The 18,826-nt window shown below is 41.2% G+C and overlaps 2 protein-coding genes across 3 annotated transcripts in view; both read right to left on the bottom strand.

The window, feature by feature from the left end:
- The window catches only part of snap25a (synaptosome associated protein 25a), a 67,322-nt gene extending 56,615 nt beyond the window's left edge, over positions 1–10,707 (bottom strand). The window contains exon 1 of one of the 2 annotated variants that reach the window (XM_049590750.1): positions 10,544–10,707. The gene's annotated coding sequence lies outside the window, so the exon portion shown is untranslated. The remainder of the gene's footprint in view (positions 1–10,543) is intronic. The other variant, XM_049590749.1, reaches the window with a different exon arrangement.
- The window catches only part of ankef1a (ankyrin repeat and EF-hand domain containing 1a), a 78,670-nt gene continuing 70,538 nt past the window's right edge, over positions 10,695–18,826 (bottom strand). The window contains 1 exon segment of the mRNA XM_049590667.1: positions 10,695–10,775. Within this exon segment, the coding sequence (XP_049446624.1) occupies positions 10,752–10,775 (24 nt within the window). The 3' untranslated portion in view covers positions 10,695–10,751.

Genomic DNA, 18,826 nt, shown 5'->3' with positions numbered 1-18,826 from the left:
ACTCATAAACTGTTATAGTCCTCATCAATATTGATGTTTTTCATCAGTCCTTTGATCACAGTTCGGCATGGAGTGTATCTGTACAGTTGGAGATAAGGACACAAAACTCCACCAAATATTTATTTTACCTTGCAAAAGGACACAATTCAGTTCAGTATAAAATGAGTCTGTACTTCATCCATGACCATGGGTCTCAGTAGCCAGACCACTGCAGTGTCACATAAGAGCCTGATAAATATATTTGAGAAGTCATGACAAATACCTTCTGACACAAAACGCTGTCATGAAAGTATTTCACTTCTGTGCCATCTTTATCTGTTCAAGAAGAACTGGAATATAAAAAAAGTTTTGTGAATATGGAATAATTAAAATGTCATCTATGTGCAGTACAAATTATATCAATACTGTAATATGTAAAACAACAACAACAACAAAATGTTCTTTTGGAACATTAAGGGGAGACACCCAAGGTGAATGGGGTAAAATTTTTAACTAATAGATACCACCATGAAAATTCCCCTGTTGATTACTGACGGGAAGACAATTAATTTTATAAGTTTATTCTAATTTTATATTTTGAAAGGTTTCTGAAATGTTATGTTTAAATATGCAAATAATGCATTATCAAATGAAATTTGCAGAAAGTTTGGTGTATGTAAGTGCTACTGAAGTTGAGATTTTTGGCTCAGAGTATGACCTTTTTTGAACGGTCTTTGAAGATATGCGTTGTAAAATTACAAAAAAAAAATAAAATTAAAGCTGCAAGCAGTGTTTGGCGGGACCTCGCACTCGCGCCCGTTTCCGCCCCCAGCTTATGTCGTCACTGTGAATTATTTAGAAATATCAAACATATTGCCACAAACATCAGAAAATCCTTACAGAGCTGAACGTTTTGATGTTTGAATGCTTTCTGTCGCTGTAGGTCTGTACAAGTGATGTCACATTATGCAAATTAGATGGGCGAATTTCTTCCCATCAGATTCCTCTTCCTTCATTTTGAGGAAGACATGACAAAAACAACACAAAACAAAATAAATCTACTGTGTAAATGTTGGTCCAAACTGTTGGTCCAATCATGAAAATAATGTGATGATGAGAGAGATAAAGTTATACAGAAGATCTCTTTAGTAGCAGCTGAGCTGGCATGTGTGCATCTTTAAAACTGATAAAATAAACAGTGTAGGAGGAGATGTGTTTTCTTGAGACCACGTTTGAGGCGAAATCTTACTTTGAAAGGTCAAACAGCTCACTTCCTGTTGGAATCAGGTCATGGGTGTCAATGCGTGATTTGTAAGTCAAACACACCAGTTTTGGTTTGATCTTGATACGACATCCCTACGGGCTGTAGTGGCCATTTTAGTGTGTCTAGGTGGCGCTAGAGAGCCCATTTTGGCACTGTAGGGGTTAATAATGTGTATTTGCTGTTTCAAATGAAGTTTCTGCTGCTGTAATCTGTCCTTTAAAGATTGTGAGACACACAGACAGAGAGAGCTGTGTGGTTATGTGTGTGTGTGTGTGTGTGCAGCCGTTGTCATGGCGATTAATGACTTGTCAGCACCTGTGGCACACACAGACAGCTAAGGAGAGCAGCTCACCAAAGGCTGTTTATAATGGGTTTGAACTCCTCGAACAAATGCTTCGCATGCCCAAACCGTTGGTCCAAGCAAGAAAATAAAGTGATTTTGAGAGACAGCCACTTCTCGTGAACGCACGTGTCGCGTTTTATATTTCTCGAGTCAAAAATGTGGTCAGGGGAGCGAGTTTAAAATGTGTTGCACCTAAGCTGTTTCCAGAAATTTCTCCTCTGAGTTTACATGGGAGTGAATGAGAGAAAATCGGCGCTCCTTCGCTTTGGAGCCACTCAGCAAAAATGTGTGAGAGATTCCATGTCAACATATCTGCGAGCAGGACAAATTTTCCTACGTTTTGTGGTATAAATTGTGTCTGTACAGTGAAAATTGTGGCCATGGCAGCGAGTTAAAGACAAAAGTTTTAGACGATTTTTAGAGCCCTCTCCACTCTAGCTCACAGCATTCCATGCAATACACACCCATTGTAAAGTGAGAATTTCTCCACTTTTGCTCATGGTACTTTGAGAGGCACCGATCAAAAACGGTAAAAGATATGAAAAAGATGAAAACATGAGTGAATAGATGAGACCTGTGGCAACATTTGAGAGTTGGAATGGAGTCTGTAGCACAAAGTATGGAGACGCTGTAAATGCTAGAAAAAGCCCGAAGATTGGTCTCTTTCTCCCCGCTGCCATTCATTTCCTATGGGACAGCTTTCAAGATCGCCAGGACGTTTTTCTGACATCTCACCTTATGGAGGCCACAAAATCCAAACGCAGCGAGTAATGAAAAGTTACGCACAACTTTTGATTAGAAGGAGTTGATCTGTAATCTGTGCAAGTTTGAAGTCGATAGGATAAACGCTGTATGAGAAGATGATTTTTTTAGGAAAGGCAGTTTTAAGGCAAAATCTTACTTTGAAAGGGCAAATATGTCACTTCCTGTTGGATTTAGGTCAGGGGTGTCAGCGCGTGATTTTTAGGTCTTGATGAGACGAACACGCCACTTTTGGTTTCATGTTTCTACGACGTTCCTACAGGCCGTGGCGGCCATTTTTGTGTGCCTAGGTGGCGCTAGAGAGCCCATTTTGGCACTTTAGGGGTTAATGTCACCATTTTATAAAATTTTTCACCGGTTCTGATGTGCGTGCCAATTTTGGTGAGTTTTTGAGCATGTTTAGGGGGTCAAATTCCAGTTCAAAGAGGCGGCGGAAGAAAGAATAAAGAATAAAGAATAAAGAATAATAATAAACACAGCAAAAACAATAGGGTCCTCGCCTTTGGCGAGGACTGCTCTGTGAGCAGTCCTCTGCCTTAGGGCTCGGTCCCTAATAAAAGATACTGGGGTAAAAATTCTAACTGATAACACCACAGAGCTTCCCCAGTTGTGTAATGATATCAAGACAATTACTGTTTGTATTACAAGTTTTCTAAAATGCTATATTTAAATATGCAAATGAGGCATTATTTAATTTAATAACCTAAACGTGTCTTTTGAATGTTTTCTTTCCATTGGTCAGAAAAGGGACATGTAATGGAAGCAAAGTAGCTCAAAATTTCATATTTGTCCAGTACATGAAAAAAAAAATGTTTTCACCTGGGGTGTCTCGCCTTAAGGATAATACATTCAGAACAGTTGACTGCCTGTAGGATTGCAGCTATAAAAAATGGGAAAACAGTGACAAATGGCCATCACAGTTTTAAGTCTAGTGTGTTGTCTTCTTTGGAATTTTGGTCCAAAACACCATAAGTTGTTCAGTTTACCATCTCAGAAAGTCACAAAAAAAAAAAAAAAAGACTCAAGTGATTTACAAACTAAGGAGGAAGAAAAAAGAAGTTGAGAGAATTCTGTTACGTTTAAATGTCTACAGAATGTTGACCTCCAGTGCGGAGGTTGGTCTAAAGAAATCAATAATTATTGATATTCTGCATTGCTCATGAGGCATTTTAAGACATTGGATACACTGTACATAGATATTAATGTGCTATGGATGAATCCTAAGTAGCATAAATTATCAAATATACAATGAAAACTGACGGGCAGTGACTGTGAAGCTAAAAAAACCAAATCCATTACAAATTCAAACCAGATGTTTAATACATCACACCATGCATGCCATTACGCACTGTAATACATGTAGTCCTCATACTGTTGTGCAGTAATGTGGTTTGTATAATGCAGTTAAAGCCTGAAACAATGACTCAAATATCCTCTGTATACCCTCAGTCCTATACATCCCCGCTGTCTGAGGTTGATATAGAAGCATTGCAGAGGCTAACCTGCACTAACAGCCCCAGTTAGCTGCACTGCAGCATCATAAATTTCCAACAGACAGAACGACAGCAACAGTATCACCCAAAAAAAACACCACATAACACTCCACTGATCCTTGAATGAAACCCATCTCCACACTCCACAAAGTGTCTTGTTTGCAGAAGACTGATACAGTGGTATTGTCCCTGCACCTGAGCACACAATGCAATGTAATGTAGAGGGCGGAGGGCGTATTCATGTTGACCCGAGCAGATTAATTGGTGACTTTATGCTTCACTGATGCAGGGATAAGATGTCTGTGCATGCTTTTATACTGGAAATGGAAGCTTTAGCCATGCAGGCATGGTTTGGAATAAAGCCCTGACTAATGTTGTGGTGAAAGTGATATGTTTATGGCTGCAGATCAGTGTGAAACCAGAACATCATATCCTACGCATGCAAACATACAAGTGACTGTACTCCAAAATATCAGCTTGCTTATAGTAAAATCTGAGAGCCAAAGTTTATTACTGGGCAAACATTAGAAAAAGTATCTGGCATTCACTAAAATGTATATATTCTGGATAGTTAAGATGTCTTATTTAAGACATACATTTTCACAGTATTTCTTTAAATGATTTTACCTGGCAATCATTCGCTTTGGGAGTTCCTCTCGCTCATATTTATCCTCTCCATGTTTCCATTTTATGGCCCTCCATTTCTCATTCCCTCTCTTTTTAATCACTTTCATTTTCCCTCCCTAATTTTTTTCTATTAATCAAAAAACTTAAAATGTAACCCTATGAGAGCAGGAGAGAGGACAGATGGCAGAATGATGACAGTGGCTGAGAGTGCTGTGGATTTGCCTCAAAGATAATTGTCTCATAAATGTGGCTTTAAAGGGTAAAAAGATGGAGGATTTTTTTTTCTCTCCAGTTCCAGAAAAGCTTCAAACGCAAGAGCATCACTAGGGAGACGTTATCAACTTTCTGTAGCTGTCATATCACTTCTGTTAGTGGGTATAACTGAGGTCAGACAAATGACACTAAATTTAGAGAAGTCAGGCTTTTGTGCAAACACTGAAAATGGTCTTGACAACTACAGTATGCACCTCATATCTGTGACCTATCTCCATTAATAGCCATTTAACTGCCCTACATAATGCAATGAGACATTCCTATCCACCTGACAGGTTTTAGAAAATATCTCAAATATGGAAAAGAGTAGCAAAGCTGAATGAAGATAAAAACCAATAACAGTTGATCTCTTTTTAGCAACAAACTATTTAAAGATAATGTTACAAAGAAACTGTATGATGCCATTTGAAGCAAAGCAATACAGCACTCAGTCCTTCTCTATGCTTCACCACAGCTTTGAGGCCTTGGAAGCAGCCATTTTGTTTCTGTGTTGTTGTTCTCAGAGAGAGAAAGTGTCTGAGAGAAAGTGAGAGGTCATCCCATGAGGGCTGACACAAAGCTTAGCTCTGCCTTTCACCCTGACTTGCCATTTTTGCTGCAACTTAGCTATTGCACTCATATATCTTACACTCACTTGGAAGTGATAAACACTGTCTGCTTTTTCCCTCCAATGACTTCAGACAGGAGAATGTTTTCTGACATTTTGGGATCTTATTTGTTTTTTGCTGAGAGTTTGTATTGCATATTGCTGTTTAATCACAAAGTAGCAACCTCAGGAGGCTGAAAATGAAGCCGATGCAGAAGTGCCAAAAATTGCAGTTCCTCCAATGGCCGCTTGAGGCTGGCTCCACAAGCGAGTCAATCCCCACAGACCCGCATGTTAAAATGCCCAACTTTACAGCGGAAATAAGCATGCTTAATGACTGGCCAACTCACCTGTTAAAATTTCAGGTTTGCATTATTAAGTGCATGGCCGCTTTGAGTGACAGGTGAGTGCCTTCCGTTGACATGTTATTACCATGGTGACAACATTGTTAGGCAACTTAACCATGGTGTAACCCCAAATTCACAGAGTATAGGCATCGCCATAGCTGTTGCTATTCAAGTGTGTTTCACTTCATGAAAGTTAACTGTTATATTTTCATTGTCTAAAAAGTCTTGTTCAGTGTTTAATTACACTAAAAGACCCTCCAAGGAATAAGATGATCAGTTTCTCCTGGAGAGTAAAGATACATTTTGTTTAAGTGGGTTTTAAGGCTGTTTTTTGCCAGCAAAAATTAGCATTAGTGTTATCATGGTTAGCCATAGCTACCATGCTATCATGCTAACCAAGCAAGCAACTAGCCTTAGGGTTAGCTCCATCCAAATATGGTCACTTCTGGCTCTAAAAAAATAGCAGCAGCCCAAATGCTAACTTGAGACTTAAAAACAGGAGACCAGAAACCAATGAGTGACTTCACGATTAGCATAGCATTTTGGTTGTCTTGTTCAGTGTTTGTTTGTACTAAAAGACCCATATAAGGAGTCAGATATTCAGTTTTTCTGGTAAGTAAATTTTGATTTAATGGCCTATTTTTCACTAATGAAAATTAGAGTTATGACAGTTAACAATAGCTTTAAATACAAATCAAACTGACCAAGCTAGCAGCTACCGTTAGTATTATCTCCACCCTCTCATCCAAATATGGTCACATTTGGCTTCAAAAATTCAAGGTGGTGACAGCAAAAATGCAGAGGCTTCAAAACAGGAGTCCACAAACCAATTGGTGACATCATGGGGACTAAGTACATTATGTTATACAGTTTATGCGCAGTGCTTGTGCTTGTAAAATCTAAAGAGATAGCCTAGATGACAAAACTGATACCACTCTTCTGTGGCCTAGCCTGGCAAAAAAAAAAAAAAAAAAAAAAACACTTATCAGCACCCCTAAAATCACAATGTGTGTTTTTCCATTTCAGTTTTTGTAATTTGGATTCTGTTACCTTTGGACAGATCATGGCTAATGTTTCCTTACTGTTTCCCATCCTTATGCTAAGCTGAGCTAACCAGCTGCTGCCAGCAGCTTCATATTCTACAGACAAATGTAGATGTAGAATTGATTTTCTCATCCAGCCCTCAGCAAGAAAGTCAATAAGCATATTTCCCAAAATGTAAAACTTCTACTCTGAGAAATGTAGTGTTACAGAAACTTCATTAGTCCTTAGTCAGTCGATTTATATCTTCTCTGTGTGTTTTATTTACAGTTTGCTCTATTTCAAATGCCTTCTCAAAGAGCTGACCTCTATAATATAACACAGCCTATGTGTAATATCTTTATACCTATTTATTAAAGGCTAAAGCAAGAGATTGGAGTTAAAAGAGAAGCTCACTTGTGATGCACTGACCACCTGGTTAAGTCAAAAACAAAAGCAGGCTATAAAGTTTTAAGTTGTGATGATAAGATATTTTCCAGTGCATAGTTATTTTGCACAAGAAAAATTAACTATCCTAAAAATAAATAGCTCCTGTTATGATTCCTCCAAATAGACAGATTCCTCTTCACAAAGGATAACCATGGCTTGTCAGGACGTGGACTATCAACCAAAAATTGTCACCACTAATCAGACAAAGAGAGAAAGACCAGCATACTGGAGCACCATGGGGTGTTTATTATTCGGAAATCAAAAGTCCAAACAAACACGCTCAACCCTTTAACCCTTTACGTGTTTATTATTCGGAGCATCTCAGAGTTAGTAATGCGTCAGCAGCAGAACAAGCTCTGCTGAATCCATGAGGATGATTCTGTTTGTCATGCAGCTCAAACCTGAACTGCACTGTGACGGCAGTAAGGCTTTTAGTTCACACTCCCAATCCAGAGTACTTTTCAGAAGAGGAAGTGAGACAGTGGTCTAGTTCTTTGCTCAAGGGCACCTTAGAAATACCCTTGAGCAAAAGATTACAGGTGCTTCACTTTCTCTACTCTGAGCAGGTACAGTTGTTTTCTGTCTCCAGCTTTGTGGCTGGATTCAGACTTGTACATAAACAGCTTTTTGTGCTTCTGCACCTGGAATCGCATCATCGTTGGTATTGGAGATATTTGAAAAAAGCAACACAATTTCTTGCAAATAACTGTTTGTGTGAACGATGAAATAGTACTGAGGGTGTTTAGTTAGTGACAGGCTACAAATACTAAGATTTCAGCAGATCAGCATTTCTGACAGATGTTCAGAGAAATACCAAAGATCACTCAGATTGGCTGTAGAAGGTCTACATGTGACAGTCTGTCTAATTTCAGTTAAGAGAGGGTTAATGTGGCTGTAGTATGTGGTTAATGTGTGTTGTTGCTTATGCATATGTAAACTTGAGGTGAGTGGTTGGGCCTGTTGAGGACCTTCTGAACCATAAAACTTTCAGGATTTTTGCATACAGCATATTATCACTTAAGAGCCTGAATCAGAATAATTAAGGTGAAAAGGAGCTGCTAGATATAGGAAGCAAACAAGACCTATACCTGCACCAAAACACGCAATGCGCAGCCAGCCAGCCAGCCGGCTCAGTGTTCACCAGCATCGATCACATACGCTTTAGCTCCATTTCAGAACGATGCGACACAGGCAGGCATAAAGGCACCCATGTGAAATGAACAAAGAGCCAGGGTGTTTCTGAGAAACAATCAGTGGATGGTGATGGTGTCGTGAGTCACCATTTATCCAGAGAGCAGCAGTCCCCTTCACACTGTGTGCAGTATAGGCCTGACACCCCTCCCCTCCCCTCCCCCCACCACCACCACCCCCTCCCTGTTTCTGTCTCTCTCCCTCTCCGCAGTCCAAACAGTGCAAGCCGCATAACACGACATGGTATAGCGGTCATGGCAACTGGAGCATCCTTGGGGACTGTGCTGTGCTTTCTATACACTGTAGGCTATAATATGCCATTGTCATGAATACACAGCTGTCAGTGCCTGAACCCTGCAGGCTATTCTGCCTTTATAAATGAACTGCCTGCTTCTGACTTAACAATAAAATCTGTTATTTACAAAAAAACAAAACAAAAAAAACACTAAAGGAATGCAAGGACATATGTTGGCTGCTGGTAAATGTAATCTCTATGTCACAGTGATGTGGCAAACAATTAATTAACCCTCCAGTGACAGCATCTGTCATCAGTCAGCCTACCGCCACGTGTGCTAATAGGAAATAATACCAGGTGCGCCACAGATCAGCAAGACTTCTATAGGCTATCTAATCTGCCGCATCGTCAAACCTCAGGACAACCAAAAATCATCTCTACTCCTGCATCACGAGGTTCGAGTAGGCTACCTTTCACAGCAGTCTGTTCGTGACAGGCAGCACAGGGGCGTCAACACAGAACCCAGACATCGACTGATTCTCACTGAAACGTCCATACCTGCAGAAATCGACCCAGTCTCTATTGGGAGAACGACCAGAATGACTAATCAAATTTCATTATTTTGATTTGAAATTTGAAAAACATAACACAGCATATGAGTCGCAGGTGGGCGTAGGGAAAACCCCGTACCCTAACCTGATCTTGCATGCCTCTGAAACGGATGATAGGTCTGATTTGGAAGCAACATTCTTATAGCTTTATTTATTCTGTGCATGTACAGTAATATCCTACGTTATAAAAGCAGCACTCCAAACGGGTAGCCTACGCACTTGGGCATGTGGGTACCAAATTAGTACCGGGGCATTTTTCGCCATACATGATTGATTGACAGACAGCGCACGCGGGGCTCATTGACAGTGCGTCTCCTGGATGAATGGGTACTGGGGGTGTGGGGGTGGGTGTCATAGTGCGGGTTTCTCCGCGGTCCTCCCCGGTGCTCTTCTTTCCCCATTGCCCGCCTAAAAACCCCCCACTATCCGCCCCCGGCAACACCAACTGGATATTTTCGAGCTCCCTGCATGCCTCCGTCACGAAATGGTACCGCGGATTTGTGATGCAAAGACACTGCGTTAAAGAAATAAATGAAAGGAAGCGACGCATTCATAGGGCTGGATCATGCCTCACCCCCTCCTCCCTCCTGTTTATATCGGCTACCCTCCTCCCACAGACTTCACCATGGCGCAGTTTACTATAACATGGCATTCTCTTCATCAGACCACAAACACCGCGATCAGCCTGACTCCTCTGTTCAAATCAGCAGGGGTGCTGTATTTTTTCTCTGGCTGACATGAGCGTGGCAGATGCCGCTGCTGTTCACGATTCACCATCTTGCTGCGACATCAGCAGTCTACCTGCTGCGTCTCTCAGCTCCGACGCGAGAGATGAGGTTCACAGTCAGCCACGACACTGATTTTGAAGACAACAATCCCTTCTAAAATGGCCGGGGAGAAATGCTCGGCTCATACACAACGCAGCATCGACCTGCTGAGACATTCATTTCACCTCCTCGGTGTGTTTTCCTTCTGTGGCGCTATCCAAGGTGCTGAAACACAGAAAACGCCCACACTGAATATACGCATTATAGCGCACCGCATCCATCCTCTCAGCAGCCCATTGCGCGCATCAGATTTATCACTCGGGAGGTCACGCATTGCCTTCCTCGCCTTCTCCCCTTCCTTCTCTCCGTCCTTCACCTCCAAACCAACAAATTATCCGCTATATTCCCACACCAGATGAAACCTAAACGTAGCCTAAAGCACGTTTGCATCTAAATCATTCAGGCTGGGAGAAAGCTAAAATCCAACGCTTTCATTTTACGAATAACCAACATCTGCGGCTTCCCTGCACAAAAATCCAACCAGCTTTAGAAAAAGAAATGTTAAAAACCGAGTAGAAAATGTCTCCAGTCTTACCTGCGCCTGTTGTCGGTGCCCCGCAGTCAGTATGGCAGGAAATGTCTGCGTATATCAACAGCTAAGCGTTAACAGCCTCTCTCTCTCTCTCTGTATATATGACCGAGATGCTGCAAAGGCACTGCGCGTCGGCTGATTCCTCCTCGCTTCTTCTTCAATGGGGGGAAAGCAGTGCAGCTCTCGTCAAAGATGGCGGACACTTTTGACGTCAGCAGCAGCTTTTAATAGATATCTGTCAGAGAAGGAGAGAGAGAGGGAGAGAGACTTCAAAAAGTCATTGTTAGAATGGTAAGCTGCACGTGCAGCAGCTGAATATTCCAGATGTTTTGATGCTGTTGTACGTTTCATATCCAACTACAGGTATGCTACATAGGCCCTACAGATTCAATAACCCATGGATGATTCGTGATTGCATCAGATCGTATATATTAGCCTACTACAGACCCACTAGTTAATTCATTGTTATCCTGCTATGAGTCATCTGATTCACAAAACTTCACAAGATATTTCTTTGAGCTTTTGCAACCTAATAGATGTTATTTCATCATGGCACCAGAATAAAATGTGGCCATATGTCAGAAACACAAGCCTTGCACTGTCACCATTTACTAAGTTTTTTACTCTTCAGTAGACATATGGGATTTTAACCTCACTGTCATTTTAAACCCAACCAATCTGACTTGTTAAGATGTTTACAACCAGCATGACTTATCAATTCTCACTGGTTTCTTTGGCAGCGTCTGGGGTAACCAAGGAAGGATTTCTAATCAGGCAAAGTGGGCCTCAGACCCCTCAGTACCCTTGTGGGGTAATTGATTTCCAGTAGTTCGATTAGTTGAAAGTAGAAAATGTCCCCTCATGGACTTCATATAAAAGTGGACGTAGCCAGCATGATGTCACCTGTTGGTTTGTGAGCTCCTGTTCTGAAGCCTCGAATTCAGCATTTTGGCCATTACCATATTGGATTTTTGGAGCCAGAAGTGAGTATGTTTGGAAGAGGCGGTGGAGCTAACCCTAAGGCTAGCTGCTAGCTTGGATAGCATGGTAAATTTACAGCCATGGTTAACTGCGATAATGCTAATGCCAGTTTTTGCCTGCCAAAAATAGGCTTAAAACCATTCAAACAAAATGTAGCCTACTCTTATAAGAGTAGCATGAGACAGGGTAGACTGTGTATGTGTGTGTGTCGTGTGTGCATGGCGTGAGCAGTCAGACGAGAGTGGTATGAATGACGCTGTGGCTCAGAAGTAGAGCAGGTCGCCCACTTATTGGAAGATCGACTGCATTTTTTTATCTGCATAATATTGCGAAAATTAGGCCTATCCTGACACAAAAAGATGCAGAAAAATTGGTCCACGCTTTTGTTACCTCAAGGCTGGATTACTGTAACTCTCTATTATCAGGTAGCTCTAATAAGTCTTTAAAAACTCTCCAGCTAATTCAGAATGCAGCGGCACATGTACTAACAGGAACTAAGAAACAAGATCATATTTCTCCTGTTTTAGCTTCTCTGCACTGGCTCCCTGTAAAATCCAGAATTGAATTTAAAATCCTACTGTTAACTTATAAAGCTCTAAATGGTCAGGCTCCGTCATATCTTAGAGAGCTCATAGTGTCATATTATCCCACCAGAACACTGTGCTCTGAGAACGCAGGGTTACTCGTGGTCCCTAAAGTCTCCAAAAGTAGATCAGGAGCCAGAGTCTTCAGCTATGAGGCTCCTCTCCTGTGGAATCATCTTCCTGTTACTGTCCGGGAGGCAGACACCGTCTCCACATTTAAGACTAGACTTAAGACTTTCCTCTATGATAAAGCTTATAGTTAGGGCTGGCTCAGGCTTGCCCTGTACCAGCCCCTAGTTAGGCTGACTTAGGCCTAGTCTGCCGGAGGATCCCCCGTAATACACTGGGCAACTTCTCTCCTTCTCTCTCTCTCTCACTCTCTCTCTCTCGTGTCCTGTTACTGCATCTTGCTAACTCAGCCATACTGCATGTCACTAACTCGGCTTCTTCTCCAGAGCCTTTGTGCTCCACTGTCTCGCAGATTAACTCATATTGCAGCGGTGCCTGGATGGTGTGACGTGTGTGGTTGTGCTGCTGCCGTGGTCCTGCCAGATGCCTCCTGCTGCTGCTGTTATCATTAGTCATTAGTCATACTTCTACTATTATTATACACATATGATTATTGTCACATATGTACACTATCAGATATCAATATATACTTTCAACATATTGTACCACAACAACCAGAATTATAATTATATTATTACTTTCATTAATGTTGTTGTAAGCTACTGTCGTTACCGTCTGTCCTGCATCTCTCTCTCTCTCTCTCTCTCTCTGTCTCATTGTGTCATACGTATTACTGTTAATTTATCATGTTGATCTGTTCTGTATGACATCTATTGCACGTCTGTCTGTCCTGGAAGAGGGATCCATCCTCAGTTGCTCTTCCTGAGGTTTCTACCGTTTTTTTCCCCGTTAAAGGGATTTTTTTGGGGGAGTTTTTCCTTATCCGCTGTGAGGGTCCTAAGGACAGAGGGATGTTGTATACTGTAAAGCCCTGTGAGGCAAACTGTGATTTGTGATATTGGGCTTTATAAATGAAATTGATTGATTGATTGATTGTTAAGGATTTTGATCGATCACAAATAATTTTGCTCGATAGTTCGCAGTGTTTCCCCTACAATGCAACAGGCCAGGGGTGAACTGCGCGTGCGTGCCATTCTTCCTCTTTGGCCTGGCGGGTTGAAGCTCAAAACTGGGGCAGCTGCGCTCTCTTGTGGCAACAGTCTGCACTGCCCTCTTCTGTTTTCTCTTTTTTGAAATACTCGCTTATCAATTAATCGATAATTAATCATTAATTTCTTTGATGATCGAATAATGAATTTTGATCGTTTGCCCATCCCTAATAGATACATACCTGATTCTGGTGTTGAGTTGGGTCCCTCTGTCAAAATCTAATTTTAAGACCTTCATTATTCAGTTGATACTGTACTTACATGGTAAATATTCCTAAATGATTTGTGTTTAGTCACATAAGGACACAGAAGAGACTTCTCTTAACCTAACCAATCCAACTAAGGTAAGGTAACAAGTGCTGCTGAAAAAAGACTCTCGGTTGCTCAATTTTTTATAAACATGTTTTGCTTCATACTTGACCTTAAGGGTCAAGTATATCTGGGCCTTTTCGCCACCACAGTGCTAGCCAAACACAAGGAGAGTAGTGGACCGCTCACAAATTTGCAAATCCTAGGATGGTGAAGGAATGACCTGCCCTAGTCTCCCTGTGATTGGCTAGTACTCATTATCTTCGTTAGTTGGATTGGTTAGGTTTAGGCAAGAGGAGTGGGATTGGTGGAGGTTAAGATAAAAATGTTGGGGTAAGCCAGTCAGAGGCAGAGTAAGCCGGGCCAGTCCTTCACCATCCTAGGTTTTGCAAATTCTTGGAATGCTCAGGACTGTTTCCAACTTAACCTTGCAAAGTAGCAATCGGCGGTGTTTGTCACAAAGCTGACAATAACCATGTTCTGCATGGACATTGGCATTTACAAAGAAAGATGTTTTTTTTTTCTTTCTCACAGAATAAGTGCTTCACATAACATATGTTAAAGCCTAACCATATGACTGGAGGTTTGTTTTTCTGATCAGTTACTAAGAGAATCATACAGAATGAGACTGATTTATGTTTTCTAAGTACATCCCCACTGAATCGTCTGTGGACTCGGCAGTGTGGGAATGTCAACCCCGCTACTTTCCTCCTGCCGCTGTCTCTGCTTGGCACTGTAACAAATGTGTCCTCAATTGCTCTGAAGCGAACCTGTCTCCTAAATTAATGATAATGATAACTCTGCATGAAAAATCCATTTAGTGATGAGAGCCAGAGGAGAAGAAAAGAGGGGGGAGTGTGTGAGTGTGCGTCTTGACTCCATGTATGTCTGCATGGGGGGTATATGTGTGTACAGTGTGCTCAGATGTGTGTGTTTGTACAAACTGAGAAGAATGAATCTACAGGTCCCTCATTCATGCACTCTCCTCTAAAACAATATTACAAGAGGATAATGAACCAAATTAGGAATAGATGGATGCAGAGGACTGTAGTTCTGTTTGAAGGCAGGCCACAGAATCAATGTAGGGTCAGGTTTTCAAACTACAGTCCACAGGCCTGGAAGGGTTCCACAGGATCCCAACATAATGACACATCCAGTAACTATGCCATTATTTAATTAAAAGCATAATGGTCCCCATTAGAAAATCATGGGGTGACTGTTTTGATGGGCTTTGATATTAAATAATGGCTAAGAGAAAAACTGTACTCCAAACCTGCCATCAGGGGCAGTCAAAGGGTACGGATGGCCCCAGGTCAAGGCCCAGGGGCAGCCCATGCAAAGGTCTATGCTGGAGTGGGTGTGGATGAAGGTTGCAGTTTGGAAAATGTTATCCCCCTGTCTGTAATCACTAACAGTTGGCTTGATGTACTTGACAAGGTTTATTAGCTTATGCTTGATGAGGGAAAAAAGGCAATCATATGAGAAACAAAAATGGTCAGTGTCATTCACCAGTGTTCAAATACAGCTCAAAATTTGGTGAGTTTGGTTAACAGAAATGATCTGTTCTGCAAATTTAGAGAATGTAATAACTAACAAGGCTAAGAGTCTATGGCCAGGCTAGCTTAATGTCAGCATATCAACATGCTCACAAAATAACATGCTGGTGTTTATGTGTTAGACAGCTACCCCATCTAAGTTTAGCATATTAACGTGTTCACAATGCTAACATGCTGATGTTTAGCAGTTCAGGTACCCCATCTAAGTTTAGCATATTAGCATGATAACATCTTCACAATGACAATGCTAATATGCTGATGTTTAGCAGGTATGTTAGACCGGTACAACATCTAAGTTTAGCATAGTAACATGTTCACAATGAAAGTGCTACCATGCTGATGTTTAGCAGGTGTGTTAGGCAGGTACCCCAATCTAAGTTTAGCATATTAGCATCATGACATGTTAACAATGACAATGCTAACATGCTAATCTTTAGCAGGTGTGTTAGGCAGGTACCCCAATCTAAGTTTAGCATATTAGCATCATGACATGTTAACAATGACAATGCTAACATGCTAATCTTTAGCAGGTGTGTTAGGCAGGTACCCAATCTAAGTTTAGCATAATTAGCATGATAACATGTTCACATTGACAGTGCTAATATGCTGATGTTTAGCAGGTATGTTAGACAGGTACCCCATCTAAGTTCAGCATAATTAGCATGATGACATGTTCACAATGACTATGCTACCATGCTGATGTTAAGCAGGTGTGTTAGGGAGGTACCCCAATCTAAGTTTAGCAAATTAGCATGATGACATGTTCACAATGACAATGCTACCATGCTAATCGTTAGCAGGTGTGTTAGGCAGGTACCCAATCTAAGTTTAGCATAATTAGCATGATAACATGTTCACATTGACAGTGCTAATATGCTGATGTTTAGCAGGTATGTTAGACAGATACCCCATCTAAGTTTAGCAAATTAGCATGATGACATGTTCACAATGACTATACTACCATGCTGATGTTAAGCAGGTGTGTTAGGGAGGTACCCCAATCTAAGTTTAGCATATTAGCATCATAACATGTTCACAATGACAATGCTAACATGCTAATCTTTAGCAGGTGTGTTAGGCAGGTACCCAATATAAGTTTAGCATAATTAGCATGATAACATTTTCACACTGACAGTGCTAATATGCTGATGTTTAGCAGGTATGTTAGACAGGTACCCCATCTAAGTTTAGCAAATTAGCATGATGACATGTCCACAATGATGCTACCATGCTGATGTTAAGCAGGTGTGTTAGGCAGGTACCCCAATCTATGTTTAGCAAATTAGCATGATGACATGTTCACAATGACAATGCTACCATGCTGATGTTAAGCAGGTGTGTTAGGCAGGTACCCCATATTAGCATGATAACATTTTCACACTGACAGTGCTAACATGCTGATGTTTAGCAGGTATGTTAGACAGGTACCCCATCTAAGTTCAGCATAATTAGCATAACATTTTCACATTGACAGTGCTAATATGCTGATGTTTAGCAGGTGTGTTAGGCAGGTACCCCATCTAAGTTTAGCATATTAGCATGATAACATGTTCACAATGACGATGCTAACATGCTGATGTTTAGCAGGTGTGTTAGGCAGGCGGGAATTGCCCATTGGTCCGACAGCCCATTGGTCTGACATCCCATTGTTCCGACCATATTAAACCCATTGTTCCGAAGTCCCGTTGTTCGGAAATCATCATGATGCCCTGTGGTTAAGGTCTGGTTAGGTTTAGGCACAAAAACCACTTGGTTAGGGCTAGGAAAAGATCATGGTGTGGGTTAAAATGAAAAAGAAAGTGGCAAACACATAAGCCGTGAGCCTGCTTCACCTCAAACCTTTCCCAGCTGACCCAGAGCTGGTCGCGGCGCACCAACAAGGCAGAAATACGCCTGCCGGGAGCCGTTCACCACCACAGAGAGCTCCCCACACAACCCGGACCCCAGAGTAGGAGGTTATGGTGTTTCATTCTCTCCTCTCTATGGCACATGTATCTCGACCAGTAGCCTACTTTTGTTGCATTTGCTGATCCTCTCTGGTACACAAATACAGTATAGCCTAGTATAATTACATATCGGAACAATGGGACGTCGGACTAATGGGATGTCGGACCAATGGGCTGTCGGACCAATGATATGGACCCAGGCAGGCACCCCATCTAAGTTTAGCATATTAACATGATGACATATTTACAATGAATGTACCAACAAGCTGATGTTTGGCAGGTACTAAATCCAAGTTGAGGATATTAGCATAATAAAATGTTCACAATGACAATGCCAACATGCAGATGTTTACAAGGTATGTTAGGCAGGTATCCCATCTAAGTTCAGCATATTAGCATGGTAACATTTCACAATTACGATGCTAACATGCTGATGTTTAGCAGGCTGGTACCTCATCTAAGTTTAGCATATTAGCATGATAACGTTCACAAAGACAATGCTAACATGCTGATGTTTAGCATGTTAGGCTGGTATCCCATCTACGTTTAGCATGTTAGCATGCTAACATCTGCTAATTAACACTAAACATAAAATACAGCTGAGGCTGGTAGGGCAGCCTGTTCATATTGCAAAATCATCAAATACCGCCACCTGGTTAGTAATTTTGGCGTCAATAATGCACGGCGGCATCAGTTTGAAACAATGAGAACATGTTGAGTGGGGATGTCATTGCTTTTGCAGGTTTTTGGTCATAAACCACTGCACAAATAAAAATGTTGACCCAATGGGTGCCAAATGAAATGTAAAGGTATCACCAATGCCACAATTTATTCTGAGGGGAACATCAATTTGTGCAACCATTTCATGGCTATCCATCTGATTGTTGATGAAATATTTTAGTCTAGATCAAGTGGTGGACGGACAGACTAACATCACCAAGAGCAACAAAAAGCTGTAAAGCAACCAGATCATATCAATCTTTTTTTTTTTTTTTTAATTTTATTTAGTGTGCATTTACCTATTTTTATTTCACAAAATTACAAGCAGTCAGTGAAATCTGTAAAGTAAAGAGAGCCTTGAGATCTCTGAGGGACATTAAGACTCGTCACTGGAACCCACACTAATGAAATTATTTTACAATTAACAGCTCTTTAAGTCAAGATGAATAACCACAGCAATGCAGGTGTATAAAGAATGCTGGAATACATTAAAGTGACAGTTCAACCAAAATAAAAAAATAGCCTACATATTTTCCCTCTCACCTGCAGTGCTATTTATCAATCTAGATAGTTTTGGTATGAGTTGTAGATTGTCGGAGATATTGGCCATAGAGATGTCTACCTTCTCTCCAGTATAATGGAACTAGATGACACTCAGCTTGTGGTGCTCAACACACCAAAAAATACATTTGATAAACTAAATAGTAATGTCTCTTTCCAGAAATCATGACCCGGTTACCCAAGATGACCCACAGACCTTGCTGTGAGCAGTTTCATCTAGGAACTACTCTCTTTCTACCAAACTACACCCACCAACCTTATCACTGCACAGAAGGAAGCGTGCATCCACTGCTAGCGCAATTAGCACCACTGAGCTAGCTAGCGTTACAATTCAGCCAAGGAGGATGCCATTGACGTTTATATCTCTCGCTGTCTCAAGCACAAGCCTGATGCACACTTCCTTCTGTGCAGTGATACAGTTGGTAGGTGTAGTTTGATAGAAAGAAAATAA

Source organism: Epinephelus fuscoguttatus, linkage group LG11, assembly GCF_011397635.1.
Source record: "Epinephelus fuscoguttatus linkage group LG11, E.fuscoguttatus.final_Chr_v1".
NCBI classification, from domain to species: Eukaryota; Metazoa; Chordata; class Actinopteri; order Perciformes; family Serranidae; genus Epinephelus; species Epinephelus fuscoguttatus.
This window is presented reverse-complemented; position numbering and strand designations above follow the sequence as displayed.